General features: G+C 44.6%; 1 protein-coding gene across 3 annotated transcripts in view; it reads right to left on the reverse strand.

The window, feature by feature from the left end:
• Positions 1-14,924, reverse strand: part of CRACD (capping protein inhibiting regulator of actin dynamics) — an 801,959-nt gene that overhangs the window by 59,681 nt on the left and 727,354 nt on the right. For all 3 annotated transcript variants that reach the window (XM_069200882.1, XM_069200863.1, XM_069200873.1), the window contains exons 7-8: positions 13,018-13,179; positions 10,697-10,765 (exon numbers count right to left, since the gene is read on the reverse strand). In XM_069200882.1, coding sequence (XP_069056983.1) covers positions 10,697-10,765; positions 13,018-13,179 — 231 coding nt within the window. The remainder of the gene's footprint in view (positions 1-10,696; positions 10,766-13,017; positions 13,180-14,924) is intronic.

Consider the following 14,924-nt stretch of genomic DNA (forward strand, 5'->3'; position numbering starts at 1 on the left):
GCTTCCAGTACACCCAGATGATTTCCAGCTTTTGGGCATGCAATTTGAAGGAAGGTGGTATGTGTACAAGACCCTGCCAATGTGATGCTCAATATCATGTGTCCTGTGTCAAGTGTTTTAGTTCCTTTTTGCAGTGGATATTCACATGGCATACGGTCCATACATTGGTAATACACTCTGTATAATTTCTTTTTTTGTGGGGAAACTGGGCTCTACGGACTGCCAGAGGCTGCTGGGAGACTTCCAAGAGCTCATTGGTGACCTGGAAGTTCCTCTGGAACTGGAGAAAATGGTAGGTTCGAGTGCAATGGTGACATTCCTAGGTATTGAACTTGATTCACTGAAAATGGAAGCAAGATTGCCACAGGACAAAAAGGAGGCAATGCAAACACTGCTTGTTAGCATCCGGGCAAAGGAGAAAGTGAAAGTTAGAGATATTCAAATGCTATTGGGACATCTAAACTTTGCTTGCAGGGTGGCCAGGGTGAGGAGGACATTCTGCAGGAGATTGGGTTTGGCACTCTCAAGTTCCTTGTTACCACACCACCATGTGGGAATTTCAGCTGGAGTAAAAGAGGATCTCAGGACGTGGTGCCTTTTCTTGCAGTCCTTTAGTGGGATTCCGCTGGCCAGGCAGGTCGACATGAAGTGGGATGTGCAAATACTCTCAGACGCAGCAGATGGATTGGGTTTTGGCCTGCACTGGCAGAGCAGGTGGTGTGCAGAAGAATGGCCAGAGCAGTGGAAAGCAGAAGTGAAGAGCATTGGATTCTTAGGGGCATATTTATACTCTGTTTGCGCCGGAATTGCGTCGTTTTTTTTAATGCAATTCCGACGCAAAACTAACTCCATATTTATACTTTGGCGTTAGACGCGTCTAGCGCCAAAGTCCATGGAGTTTGCGTCATTTTTTAGCGTGGACACCTACTTTGCGTTAATGATATGCAAGGTTGGCGTTCCCGTCTAAAAAATTGACTCCGAGGCATGTGCGCCGTATTTACACTCCCAGGCAAAATTCACGCCCGGGAGTGGGCGGGTCAAAAAAAATGACGTACGGCCGCTTTTGCGTAGTTTTTTAGCGCCTGGACAAGGCAGGCGTTAAGGGACCTGTGGGCTCGGAAGGAGCCCAGAGGTGCCCTCCCATGCCCCCAGGGACACCCCCTGTCACCCTTGCCCACCCCAGGAGGACACCCAAGGCTGGAGGGACCCATCCCAGGGACATTAAGGTAAGTTCCGGTAAGTATTTTTTTTGTTGTTTTTTTTGTGGCATAGGGGGGCCTAATTTGTGCCCCCCTACATGCCACTATGCCCAATGGCCATGCCCAGGGGACAGAAGTCCCCTGGGCATGGCCATTGGGCAAGGGGGCATGACTCCTGTCTTTGCTAAGACAGGAGTCATTTCTATGGGGGTTGGGAGTCGAAAAAAATGGCCAAATCGGGTTGAGGCGAAAAATTTGCCTCAGCCTGACTTGCCCCATTTTTTGGCGCCCAAGCTCCATATCCCCCTACGCCGGCGCTGCCTGGTGTATGTCGTTTTTTTCCACGCACACCAGGCAGCGCCGGCGGCTAACGCCGGCTCACGTCATTGATTAAATACGGCGCCCGCATGGCGCTTCAGAATGGCGTTAGCCGGCGCTAATTTGTTTGACGCAAAACTGCGTTAGTGCAGTTTTGCGTCAAAAAGTATAAATATGGCCCTTAGAGTTCTTTCCTTTGGTGGTGTTTGGTTACACTGTGGGGGCAGGAGCTAGCTAGCACATAGGAAGGTGCTTTGCAGGGTCGACAACAGGTCTGTGGTCCAGGTGATGAAAAGGCAATTTTGTTCTGGGGTGCATGCAGTGTGATATTGCTTTCAAGATGCATTACGTTCCGGGGGTGGGCAATGACATTGTGGATGCTTTGTCTTGTTCACAGGGGGGAGACTCTATGGGCTGGTCAAAGACACCAACAGGTGCAAGACGCCCATACCTGAAGAACTGTGGTCAGTAGGAAACTCAGGATGGTATAAATGGTGGGAGGGTCCTTGGCAGAATTGACGCAGAGAGCTTACAGCCAGGCGTGGGCAGAATTTATTGCATCAGGAGCAGGGAGGAGGGTTGACTTCAAGTGGAAGATATGATACAGTTCATGCTGGATCTCATTGAAAAAGTTTTGTTATGTGTGACCATTGCAGGAAAATTGGTAGGATTGCTTTTATGGGAAAGCCGTTGTGGGGATACATCCTGTCAGCAGAAGAACGGGGACACAGAATGCTGGAAGGCTGGGCATGGAAGCAGGGGTGCTTGGGGAGGCTGAGGAAGCCTTTGACATGGTGCTTATTATGTGCAGTACTTCGACAGCTGCCAGAGGTATGCAGAGACTTGTCAGAGGCATGCTTCCTTTCTGTGTTCATGTCTTGGATGTATTTTGGTGCTTTACGCATGCCAGAGCTACAGGGCAGCAGGGGCCGGGATGGGATACTGTGGGGGGAGGTCACAAGAAGGCAGTGAGGGCTGGAGATGTGGCTTCATAGCTCCAAAACGGATTAGAGATCACAAGGGAGGAATGTGGTGCTGCCTTCCATAAGCTCAAAGGGTCAGTGCCCAGAAGTGTTGGGGGAGCACTGGGCAGAATACATTGGGGACGCAAGGGGTGTAGTTTTCATACACAGGTTGGGGGCGAGGGTCATGGCTTTACATTTGCTCCCGGTCTTGGGAAAAGCACGTACTGCGGTGGTGACGCCTGCAGCGGCTAATGGTACTCATTCTTTTCGCATTGGAGCAGCAACAGAAGTGAATAGCAGGGGGTGTGTAATGCATTTAGGGCACTGGTCTTCAAACTGTTTCCAGCACTATGTGAGGGTACCAGGTATTGCGGGGGAGTGAGGCAAGGTAGTGCCTTTTGAATTCTTAATGTGTGCTTCACATGTTTCGTTATAGGTTCTGTTGCTGGCCTGGCAGTGGAGGATGTGACAATATGGGTGGTTGGGCACCTATTTGTCTAGTGGGCGGAGAGACAAACTGCGCAGACGGGATTTGGGCCGAATTTGGGTTTTGATTGGTCTTTGTTTCCCTTCATGTGGAGAGGAAAATGGGGCATGTGCTGGAGGGAGTTACCCCATTGCTTGAATAGCACGCTGGAAAATGACAGATGCCTGGACGTGTTGATCATACACTTGGGAGAGAACGTTTAGGTGAGAGAGAAGCGTGTGGTGTTGTTGATGGCCATGAAGCAGAATTTACTACCGATTATGTCCTGTAAAGCTGGGTGTTTTGGGTTGTGGACCAAATTCATTGCAAGGAGGTTCTGGAGGGGAGCAGCAAACTAGCAGCGATAGACATGGTGCACAGAAATATAAACAGAGAAATGGCTCGCTTGTGTAGGGAACTTGGTTACACTTCCATTTCTCACTCAGATATAAAGTATGACAGTGAGGAGTTCTTTAGGGGTGATGGGGTACATCTTTCAAGGGTAGGTATGTAACTGTATTTATTAGAGTTGAGGGAAACCCTGGCCTGGACGCTGAACGTCAGACGCTAAGTTAAAGAGGAGGATGGAGAGGCAGATGGGGGTAAGGGGCAGAAAAAGTTAGTGGCCCCCCTTTTCCTGGGTGGCGGGGAACTGGAAAGTTTTGCATGAATTTAATGAAGTTTGGCATTGACAGTTAGTGAACTACGTGGGAAGAGAGGGTAGGCAGGAGGTTTAAGGTTAAGTTGAGGAAGTTGGGTTGCCTCCAGGTTGTTTCAGGCAGTTATATGCTGTACGGAAAAGTTAAATTTGGAAACTGTTGAAATACATCACAATGCAAAATGAGATGTTTGCAGGGGTGGGGCATGTGGCTGAGAACGTGTGGGGGGATTGGTTAGTTCACATGATGTATAGAGAGGTTTATACTTCTATAAGGAGATTTTGCTGAGGTAAAGGTTATGATGTGCACCTGTTTCAATAAAGCAGCCTTTTTCACACAACAACAAATGGTCTGTGGTCTGTGTTGCTCCCCTCCCTCCCAAACAATAACATATTTAAGAAAACTGTAGGGAGCAATTTGCATTGTCCATCCTAGTTATAATGAAACAAGATGTTGTTTCATTAAAGAATGACTCACGTTAGAGGTGAAATGCTTTTTGGGCTTTTCTTGCCAGTGATCGCTAAAACGTCAGACTTTATGCTAGGAGATTGTTGCTAGAACCCCTTCTGCTAGAACCCCTCCTTCTTGCAGTCCACTCCAAAAGCCCAAGATTGACCGATGAGTGTAAAATTACAAAAACAAATGCTTCCTTGAATAATATTCAATAAAGGCATTCAATAGCTGATTTGCAGTTCATTTGCAATCCGATTTGTCAATTAAATAACTACAAAATATTTAATTAGAAGCAATATGTTTGCCTTGTCTCAATTTCAGAAAAAAACAGGTTGCAAACATAGTTTCTCCCAAGACTTGTCAGTAATTAGATAGGATTTGTCTTGTTTGGTTTACAGAATGTGTTTTGGTACTTGTCATGCTCATTTCTTTTGAGCCAGCAGTGTGCTAAGTTCTACATCCTACTAAATCACCACCACTAGGTCGGCCGGCTGTTACATTGTCCTAGGCAAGTTATATGAAATAGAGTTAAATAATTAAAAGCAGGGTAACGGCTTAAAGTAATAGAAAATAAAGGTGGTGGCCTGGGAGCGCACCCACTCCAGGTGTTAAAGCAGCAATGTACAAACATGCAACTGTGTAAAGTTAGGGTCAAGGGGTATGAACTCTACGCCCCTAGACAGGTATCCTGTAAGCTCTCTGACTTCCCCTGGCACGTATGCAACCTATGTCTAAGATTTAGATTTCTTTTTTGACAAATACCTGCAAGTGGGCTGCATGATACCCTGAGCGGGGCTCCAGAAATTCAGAACACTCAAGGGATGTAAATGTAAGGACGAATAGTGGTCCTTTAAAGAATATTCCATAGCTGTGGAGTGTATGAAGTCACAGGCTCGCCTAGGCTGCTATAGATGCTCACAAAGGTAACTCAGAGGCTGCAAATGGGTTTCCAACAAGTCGGAGGTAAAGGAAGGACTGACAAATGTTTGTAAATTTTGTCATCAAGATGGGCTTCCTGAGATGACAGGTTCACACTTCCTGCTGGAAAATGATAAATAGAAGCAGTCAAACATCTGCTCAGTGGACTGGTGATTCCAGCTGAATAGGCAGTCTAACTTTTGTGATTACATTCATGCCATTGCAGCCCCTCTTCATGCCCCTGCTGGCTAGGGAGATATCTATTTCAGTTACTAAAACACTTCATGTGTGGGCAGTTCTACTAACATTTCACTCAACATAGTGCAACAAGTCAACTTGCTGCGCTACATTGCATGAAAGGGAGATATCAGATATGTGCCAGATTTACAAAGATATGGTGCTCTCCTGCTGCCTCCTTGTGCTGGCGCACTGTGCGCTGCTCAGCACCATGGTGCAAGGGTGCCTGCGTTACGAGCAGGATTGTTTTTGTGCAGGAAAGGAGACCTTCCTGCACAAAAACAATCCATAAAGGCATTTTCCTTTTTTTGGTGTGATGTGAAATGCATCACATATAGAAAACGGAAGTAATCAGGAGAAATAAAGATAGCTCTCCTGTTTACACCTGGGTCAGGGAGGGTTACCATTTTGACGCATTCCCAGGTTTACTCTTTGTACATGTGGGAATGCGCCAACATCCATGAATAGATTCATGGGAATGCTCATGATCCACCCATGTATCACCTCCCTGTCACAGGGTAATGCAAGAAAGCAAAATGCAGTGCCCTGCGTTACCTTGGATTTACTAATCCACACAAGGTGATTTTGCATGGCTTGGTAAATCTATTTTGAGGCCTTGCGTTGCCTTGCGTGACGCAAGGGCACCACAAGCCCTTACTAAATCTGCCCCAAGATTTTCTAGGAGGATAAACAAGAATCTGGAGGCATGAGACTGGTTTCTGGAAAATGTAGGTCAGTTGTGTTGTGACATGGAGAGTGAAAGTCCAGTTTCGACCTGCTAGTGTAAGCAAATTCTGGAAGGTGAAATCAGTTTTGGGGCTATCATATGAATCAAATGGTTCACCAGGAAATGACCTACATAATGGGTCGATAGGACCTAGACACAAACCACAAATTCTTAATGTAATTTTCAAAGCATATGGCCGTGCATCTGTGAGATAAAGCCAGTGGCAATAAGCAACTTTGTGATCAGATAGCTTGATGGGGTCCAGTTATTTATCAGACCTCATATCTGATGGCTGCACAGTTTGTGCTTGTTGCATGGCCTTGTACTTCTCTCTTTGCTTCTGAATAATGGTTTTCATAATTATAATGGTTATAATGGTTGACATACTTTTAATTTAAAGCAGAAAATGTTCAGGAGGATGTTCTCACTGGCAAAGTAACAAAAGGTACTCTTTCCTTGGCATCTTTGTAAAATGACTGCCCGAGAGTGAACACACTGATAACTGATCATTTTTGTTAGTTCTCAAAAGAAATTTAAAGTAGAATTTAGCAAACACAGAAATTATTTTGAAGGCTGCTATGTTAGTGAGCAGGACACCATTGCAGATTTTGTTTCATGTGCATAGAAGAAAAGTAAGTCTAGGACATGGACAACTTATGATTGGCATGCAAGCAAGCCTTGATAAGTGTATGTCAGGGAAATAGAACATCTAGGGGCAACAGTGGCTTAGACAAAGATCAAACCAACAGGCAATACATAGGTAGCTGAAGTGGAGGCCAGTCCAACAGTGTCAGTCAACCTGGAGCTTCCTCAGATATTTTTGGAAGGGTATAATAGCTAGGGGCAGTCTTCCACAGGTGACATTAAGGAGATCTCCATGTTTGTATATCATTCTAATAAATGGTTATGATGGCCTACTTAATCCCACATCACTGGGTTATATGTGTATTGAAAGCAATTATATTGTGCGCACTGTTTAGCTCATTGTAGTCCTCTCCCTGGTGTCACCACAGGGTTCTACCACAGATATGGGAACATGCTGCCTAAGAGGAGCTATGTATGGGTGTGGAGAGAGAAGGCCACTGGCAGATCATGTCTGAACAGGAAATGTGTCTTTGGAGATCTTTTCTTACTTATAACATAAATAGTGAAGTGATGTAATTAAAGCAGATAATTCAGAACAAATATGAGAAAAAGGACATAGGCCCTTATTATGAACATGGTGGTCTGGGCCGCCATGCCGGCGGTAATTACCGCCACCAGCATGGCGGTCCAGACTGCCATATAATATACGTGGCAGAACCGCCACTTTTGTAACTCTACCACTGCAAGGCTTCCGCCACCAGGCAGCCTGGCAACGGTGGAGTTATATATCTGGCAGGGCAGCGCTGCAAGCCGCCGGATAATGTTTCAGGTTCCACCAGCCTTTCCCTGGCGGTTTACCCCCGCCAGGGAAAGGCTTGGGGAATGGGTGTCTCAGGGCCCCCCTTGTATGGGCAGTGCAGGGGCCCACATGCACAGCCCCGTCGCGCATTTCACTGCCTGATTTACGGGCAGTGAAATCAGCGACGGGTGCTGCTGCACCCGCCGCACTGCTACATTGCCGCCGGCTCCATTGGTCAATGTTCAGGCCCTGCATTCAGCTGGGCCAGCTGGTGGAAACACTGTTTCCGCCGGCCGGCCCAGCTGAATGATCTTTATGTGGCCGGCAGGGGGTTCTGCACGCTGGCGGTCTTTTGTTGACCGCCAGTGCCGAACTTGGTGGGTTTTCCCACCGAGTTTATAATGAGGGCCATAATGTCTTGGCAAAGATTTTATCATATTATATTTCACCCATAAGCTGCACCTCTCAGTTTTTGTAGGTATTCTTTAACCCTGTGCTGTTAGGTCCCAGGACATGGGTGGTTATCAAACAAATTAATCCTTACCATATGGTTTACTGTAATTCCAGGGGATCTTCATATTAATTGAGTCCAGGATCAGTTATAATTCTTTAAAATTGTGTTTAATCTCCTTTCTAATGTGCCAGAGAAACTCTGTTGAGTTCACATTTTACATTGTTGTGGAACACACGTTTGAGTCTTCGTCTCAGCCCTTCCTCCGGCCGTTACAATTGCTATAATCATTATGGAGCAACAGTGCACTGCTGTGAGGCAATTCAGAGGTAATTAAAAAATCATCACTCAAAAGGAGGAAAATAAACAGAAGTTTTAAGAATTCTATTTGACCGACGGCTAAGTTTGTTTGGAGTTCTGCTTGGATTTCCATTCAATCATATGGTAAACTTTATAATAGATAACTCTTTATTAAGAAAGAATACCTAAAATGTTGGGAAAACTATGAATCAGCTAACCAATTGGAGGTTAGCATTTGGGCCTATTTTCTTCAGGAGCCCGTTGAGTCTGTTATTGGGGTAATGTGCCAATATGGAGGTTTAACAGTATACAATTCAGGGCTCTAAAGAGGTTATCTCACTAAACCTTGTTGAGCCCAGGTTATATTACAAATCAATGTTTGATTAGGCAAGTGCTTGAAAAAGTCTTCAGATGAAGAATATATTTCAAGCAGTTGCATTATCACAAGAATTAGAAGTAGAATGCAATACCTCCAATCAGCTCAGCAGTCTCTCCATGTCAGTTAGACTGCTGAAACCTATGTGCATTAGTCCCTCAAGGGAAAATTGGTCTGAAGTGATATCTGAGATGTGTTGTGGTCTTCTGAAAGCCTCCACATGTGCTTGACACAAATGAAAATATTCCAGGTGGCAGCGGAAGCAGCTAGAATTCGAAGCATGAAGCAAGGATCTCAGATGAATAAACTGACTGCTCCTGATTGATTATTTTTAAGATGTTGAAGTATACTAAAGCTACTGAGCCAGTTGGAGAAATGTGCAATGTCCCCAGCTACATGTGACAAGTTCCTGTCTCTGTACTCCAGAACAGAAGGAGGCTGTTGAACGTTTCTTCTATCAGGATCTTCTGATTCAACGTTACTAAAACATGAGTTGGACACGAGTTGTATCTGCATTGGGCATCTTGAGACTGGCACACGGGATAAAAATGTACTCAGCCACTGGCAATAAGGACACAGCTTTCAACTGACACAGTTTAGAACTGCTGTTGTTTTATTGTCAACAGTGGTTGATGCCAACTTGGTTATTTCATGGATAGCACATCTTTGGACAACTAGTTCTTGGTCTTCAAGGAGCTATAATGAATAATTTTTTGTTTAAATATTCACACCCTGATGAGTAGAAATGTTAGGGTACCACCCTGGTACCAGGCATGGTTTCTCCATAAAGGGCATGGGCCCTCCTTCAGATAGAATCTCAGGGTTTGTTATGCATGATTCTATGAAGGAGTCAAATTATTTTTCATACATTTCAGTTGGTGCATTTTATATATACATATACTGAAAAATCCAAAGGCTAAAGTGACAGTCTAAATGTAACATTTTTAACTAATGAAAAACACTGAAATTCGCCAATTATAGTTAACTGAACTAACTATAACTTGCTCCCTCGCTATGCCTAGTGTCATCAATGATCTCATGGCAAATGACATCAGTGATGTTATCAATGATGTCACAGAACATGTAATTAATGATGTAATATGTGACGTCATAAGCAGTGCACGACAAGGGCACGAGCTAGGCCCTGCACCCAATCACCCGCAGGTGGCCACCCTCCCCGCATACGGCCATTTTTCCTCATCCCCTCCCCCCGCTTGATGGATCACCCCAAGACGTTCAAGGAAGAAACTGAAGTGGCTGAACATATTTTTTGGAAAAGTTTCATGAACATTCAGCAAATGATTCCAAAGTTATTATTAAACAAAAAAAACAATTTCCTATTCCTATGGTAACTGGACCCAAACAATAACTACACAGTAGCGACTTCCACTGTGGAGAGAGAGCCGGAGAGAGAGTGTGTGTTTTTGTGTGCATACCTGCCATTTAGCTTTTTTTTCCAAATCTTTTTACTGACATTTTCAGTAGGGAGAATAATACAACAAAGAGCACTGTTAAAAACTAAGGCATCACACACCTGAACACTTTAAACCCCATTCCCCTCCCCTCTGACCTTCCCCCTCTCAGTACCATGCTCAACAATGCCTGTGACGCAGCCCCAGCCTTCATAGAGAACCATCTTGGCCAACATGCACCAGTCCATGCTGTGTTTCCAAACTTCTAACTGGGTTGCTCGTTCACCTCCCCACATATTTGCAATATTTATTTTTATGATTGCCAACCCCAATGTTAACCATATACGTTCCATACAGATCAGGTCTCTTTTCTCTCACAGATGTAGGGGGCACCATTTCACTGTTGGGATGAGGGAGGATTCACACACTTTGTTCAGACAGTCAATTCCACCACTCAAAAGTCCTGTTTTTTTGGACCTTCCCAAATCGTGTGATAGAATGTGCCCACCTGGCCACAACCCCATCTGCAGTTAACATTTGTCATGCTACCAATCTTGAATAACGTGGTCAGGGAGTAAGACAAAGGAAGAATAGAATCTGTAATACCACATCGTGCAAAAAGTAGATTACCTTAGCATCATTAAAGCAGAGCTTTGCTTCACTTACATTGTATTGTTGCATGCTCATGCACAATCAGCCATATCAAACTGTATGGAATAATATCATGCATTTTGACAAAATGTAGTGCTATAAAAACAAGTCAGAGTTGCAAGGAAAAGCTATGGAATATATAAAAGATATAACCGTTTGTTACTGTTATTTATGATGTACCTTTTTTTCCTCATCTGCCCCTGCTCCTGGTACACGGGAAGGACTAACAGCATCTGGGGAATCAATGGTCTTGAAAAAAAATAGATTTGTTTATTTATTAGTTCACTATACAAAGTGCTGACAAAATTCAGTCACATGCACTTCGCTAACGTGTTCAGACTTTTTGAGCTTCGGGGACGCGTCATGCATTTCAAATTTTTATTTTTGGTAATGTAATAAGATTTGTCAAGCAAAACCCTAGATTAACACTGCAAGTAAGTTAATCTTTATTGCTTGATTAATAGAAACCATTGCAGTGTAAAACCTTATAAAACACAATCAAATAACCAATTACTGAAACTGAGGAAGAGTTCTTTAAAACGTTAAAAACAGTGAGTATTGCAATTTTGTCAAGAAGAAGATAAAACATGTATTTTCTGCAATTCTAGGCTTGTCTACAGCTATCCCGAGTCCGCTAAGGATAATTTCTTTTGGACCAATTGTAAGAACTTTGTCCCTCTGCAGCAGAAAGAAATTGACTCACCCTTGAGCCAAGCTATTACCGCTGGTCTGCAGGAACGGATATTGTGAGTTAAAAAAACAGGTTTTAGCAGCTTCCTTCTTTCTAGTCCAAGAGCTGGACAGGTACAAAAGGCATGCAACAATGATTCCTGATTATAACCGCATAATTGGCACTTTTGGTAGGAGTACAGCTCTTTCCAAGATGGACGGGCGTCCTTGGTGTCAAAGAATCCCATGCGATAGCGCAGGAACTGTTGTTTTATTTGATTGGAGAAGTGTTCGGCTAGATAGCCTTGAGGGGACAGTGATGAGTAGGACCCTAAGACTGCCCAGGCATGCTGTCTTTTAGTTAGGGAGGCCTTATCTGTCTAAGGACCGAGAGAGAGCATACGGAGATGTTGACTAATCTGTTGAATTCTGACTTCCCCATGCCCTGTTTCCAGGCGTCTTCCATGCCCAGGCTTGTGATGACTTGGTTAAAGTAGCATCCCCAGGATCCTTTTCTATTACTGGATTGTTGTGCCTGCACCTCTTGCCAACAGGAATGGAGAATGGATGTGCCCTCCGCGAGGCATAGTTTCCATGATGCCTTGAGAAAGGATCCCTGTCACTGAAAAATGTGATCTTTTTAGGCCCCTCTCTAATGTCTCCTGGGCCGGGAAGGCACTTTTCAGAATGTTAAAGACGGCTTGGTAAACTTAAACTGGACTGGAGTTTAATAAAGGAATCTCCAGTCCCTGCAGGGTTTCAGTCCCATACGAGATGGCAGGGAGCAGCTGAGCTGACATAATTTTTAAAAGGTGGGACCAATTTGGACAATCCATTGACCTCTTAAGTAGCTTGAAACCAGTGAGTAGGCCTTTGCCTGGATCGACGAAAGATGGTGTGTCCATTTCAGACTTGGTTCAAGATGGAGTCCTAGATATTTATACGGCTGCACTACTTCCACTTTTTTTCCTCCAAGAAACCAATTAAATGATTTATAGTTTGACCCCAAGAGTCTCATCATTTTTGTTTTGGCCAAATGTATTTCTAGACCTTGCTGGTCCATGAAGACTTTGAGTGTTGACAGGCACTGTTGGAGGCCTCGTGGAGTATGACTTAGAAGTAAGATGTCATCCGCATATACTAAGCACCCAACTTTTTCTGAGCCTAGGTCAGGGGAAGGCTATTTACCTGTGCCAGTGCGCCAGCAAGATCTGCCAAATATAGATTAAAAAGAATAGGGGCCAGCACGCAGCCTTGCTTTAAGCCTGACTTTGTGGGTCTTCTTTTTGAGATTGACAGTTTTTGTATAAATATATGTAACACTGTGAGGTGTAACAATGGTAGAGCTGGCAAATGGCTGTACTATTGTTAATTTTATAGTGGTGATAGCAAACCATTTGTGCCACTGTGAAATTTTTATGTCTGTGTTCAACCGCACTTCAGTGTAGACACATTTCCCCAAATTGAAATACACTACTTCTGACACTGAAAACCTTTCCTTATACAAAAAGATACTATTTTGACAATCAGGAAAATTGTAGTCACTTTTAAGTTGCCACATCTTGTCTGTCAATGTATACTTGCCGGTGTCGCCTGTGTATGCCTACTATCAACAATGCTGTTGCAAGTTGAGTCAGTCATGATGACATGACCAACCCTTCTTACAGTATTTGGTGCACTGAACTTCCAGTGAATCAAGAGTCTAATGTTGTTAGTAGATGACGTCGGCATTGTCCCGTTGGATTACCTCATGAGGTGTCACACATCTGCAAGATTTAATGGCCCCAATCATTTGCACAATGCTGGATGTAAGTAAACAACAATGTGCTTACTTTACACTCGCTGTCTGACAACGCTGCCTCCATTTGGCACAGAACCTCCATTGGGTCACCAGTTGGTCCTCCGTTCATTTTATCTTCCTCTTTATCTTGCATTCTCTTTCCGGGAGCAGCGGTCGGAGGTTGACCGAACCTAATGTTTTTTACTAACTGTTGCTGAAAAAGATAACACAAGCATTACATGAAACAGGAGTGCAGTGAGTTTATTTTGCAAACATATGTCATGTGCAACAGTTTTAGTTTACTGGGTTAGAATCAGATAAAAGAAATTACACTTTTGACCATATCTCAACACCGTCAACTGTTACAACATTAATGCCGAATGATATTCCATTATAAAAAAGATGCAAGAACTGTTGTGTGCATCTGTATCTGAGTAGCTACACCATTTGTAAAATGCGAGAGCACAGTCCTTACTTATGGCTTATCACACTGATCACGGATGTGAATGTCACCTCCTTTTGGTCAGGTGTTACCCAGCAGGAGTGAATGGATATGGGCAGTGCTGCAAATATTTCGATCAATATAACATCACTTTAGTAACCTGTGCGGTATTTCCTGACTTTAAGCAAACAACCATTAACAAAGACAATAGGTTTGACTTTGTGTTTAAAGCACTACTTGTTTTTGTCAGGATATCAAATTGGTCGGAAGTAAGATTATCTCATTGCCACTGCCTCACCACACTCCCAAGTAGACTTGATTCCCAGTTTTGGAGTCAGCTAAGTCAGGGTTTTTGGTGGACATCAGCAGAGTTGTAGTGCTAATGCTATCTCACCGACAGAAAGGCAAGCCCTTCGATTACACATATAACTGGCATGCAGACTAATTGGGACCTCTTTCTCCTGCATTGTGCCTCACGGTGTCCTGGTGCTTCCTTGAGTACAGGGATGGGGTATATATCTGGGTCCTGATTATGAGTCTGGCAGTCTCAAGACCACCAGACTCGCAGTGGGGGTCGGGCCAGTGGCGGTCGGGCCACTGTGGCTGAGGCGGTCCAACTGCCACATTACGACCTTGGCGGTCCTACCGCCAGAGGACTGCCATCTCCCCCAGGAACACGGATCCTGACAGGATGATGGCGGTCTCAGTTGTGATCAGCCAGGGCAGCACAGAAGTCAGGGCCCCCCTGCTGATTACAACCTTGTTCTCCGCCAGCCTTTTTATGGTGGTTGACTGCCATGAAAAGGCTGGCGGAGAACAGGAATAGAGGCCACAGGAGGCCCCGGCACTGCCCATGCCATGCAGGGGTCCCCCTGCCCAGCGCCCTTGAAATGCGCCATGTCTGCCATGAAGACAGTGTGCATTTGAAGGGTGCTGGTGCACCCTGCGTGTGGCAGCATTGCCGCTGGCTCAATAATGAGCTGGGGACAATGCTGCCACACCTTTCCCACTGGCCTGATCAACAGATGCCTTGGTTTCCTCTGGTCAGCCCAATGGGAGAGTTGTCATAGGCCGGTGGAGAGACTGCCACCTCAACAGTGGTCTCCTCACCATGGGTCCTGGAGGTCGGGTTATCCGACTGCCAAACTCATAATCAGGCCCTTAATAACATTCATGAGCTTATAGGCTCCACCACCGTCCTTCTGCCACACTCCCTTCCTGGACATCATGGATAGAACTGGTTTGGGGGAGATAGCACTGATTTCTGATTTGAACCATTTGAATGCCTGGTGCCTACTATTATTGCAACATGTGCATTGCACATTTTTATTAGTATTATGATTCTGCACTATGACACTTCTATTCAGTGACTCTGTGCTTGTGTACCGCCCTAAAATGGCATTGGTAAAATGAGTTTGATCCAACTAGTCTATTTAAATTTCCTGTAAGACTGTAGTAGATGGCACAAATAATGTAAACATGGCATGGGAATTAACTATCATATGTAGGCTGTAGTG

The sequence above is a fragment of the Pleurodeles waltl genome, chromosome 1_2, assembly GCF_031143425.1.
Source record: "Pleurodeles waltl isolate 20211129_DDA chromosome 1_2, aPleWal1.hap1.20221129, whole genome shotgun sequence".
Lineage (NCBI taxonomy): Eukaryota > Metazoa > Chordata > Amphibia > Caudata > Salamandridae > Pleurodeles > Pleurodeles waltl.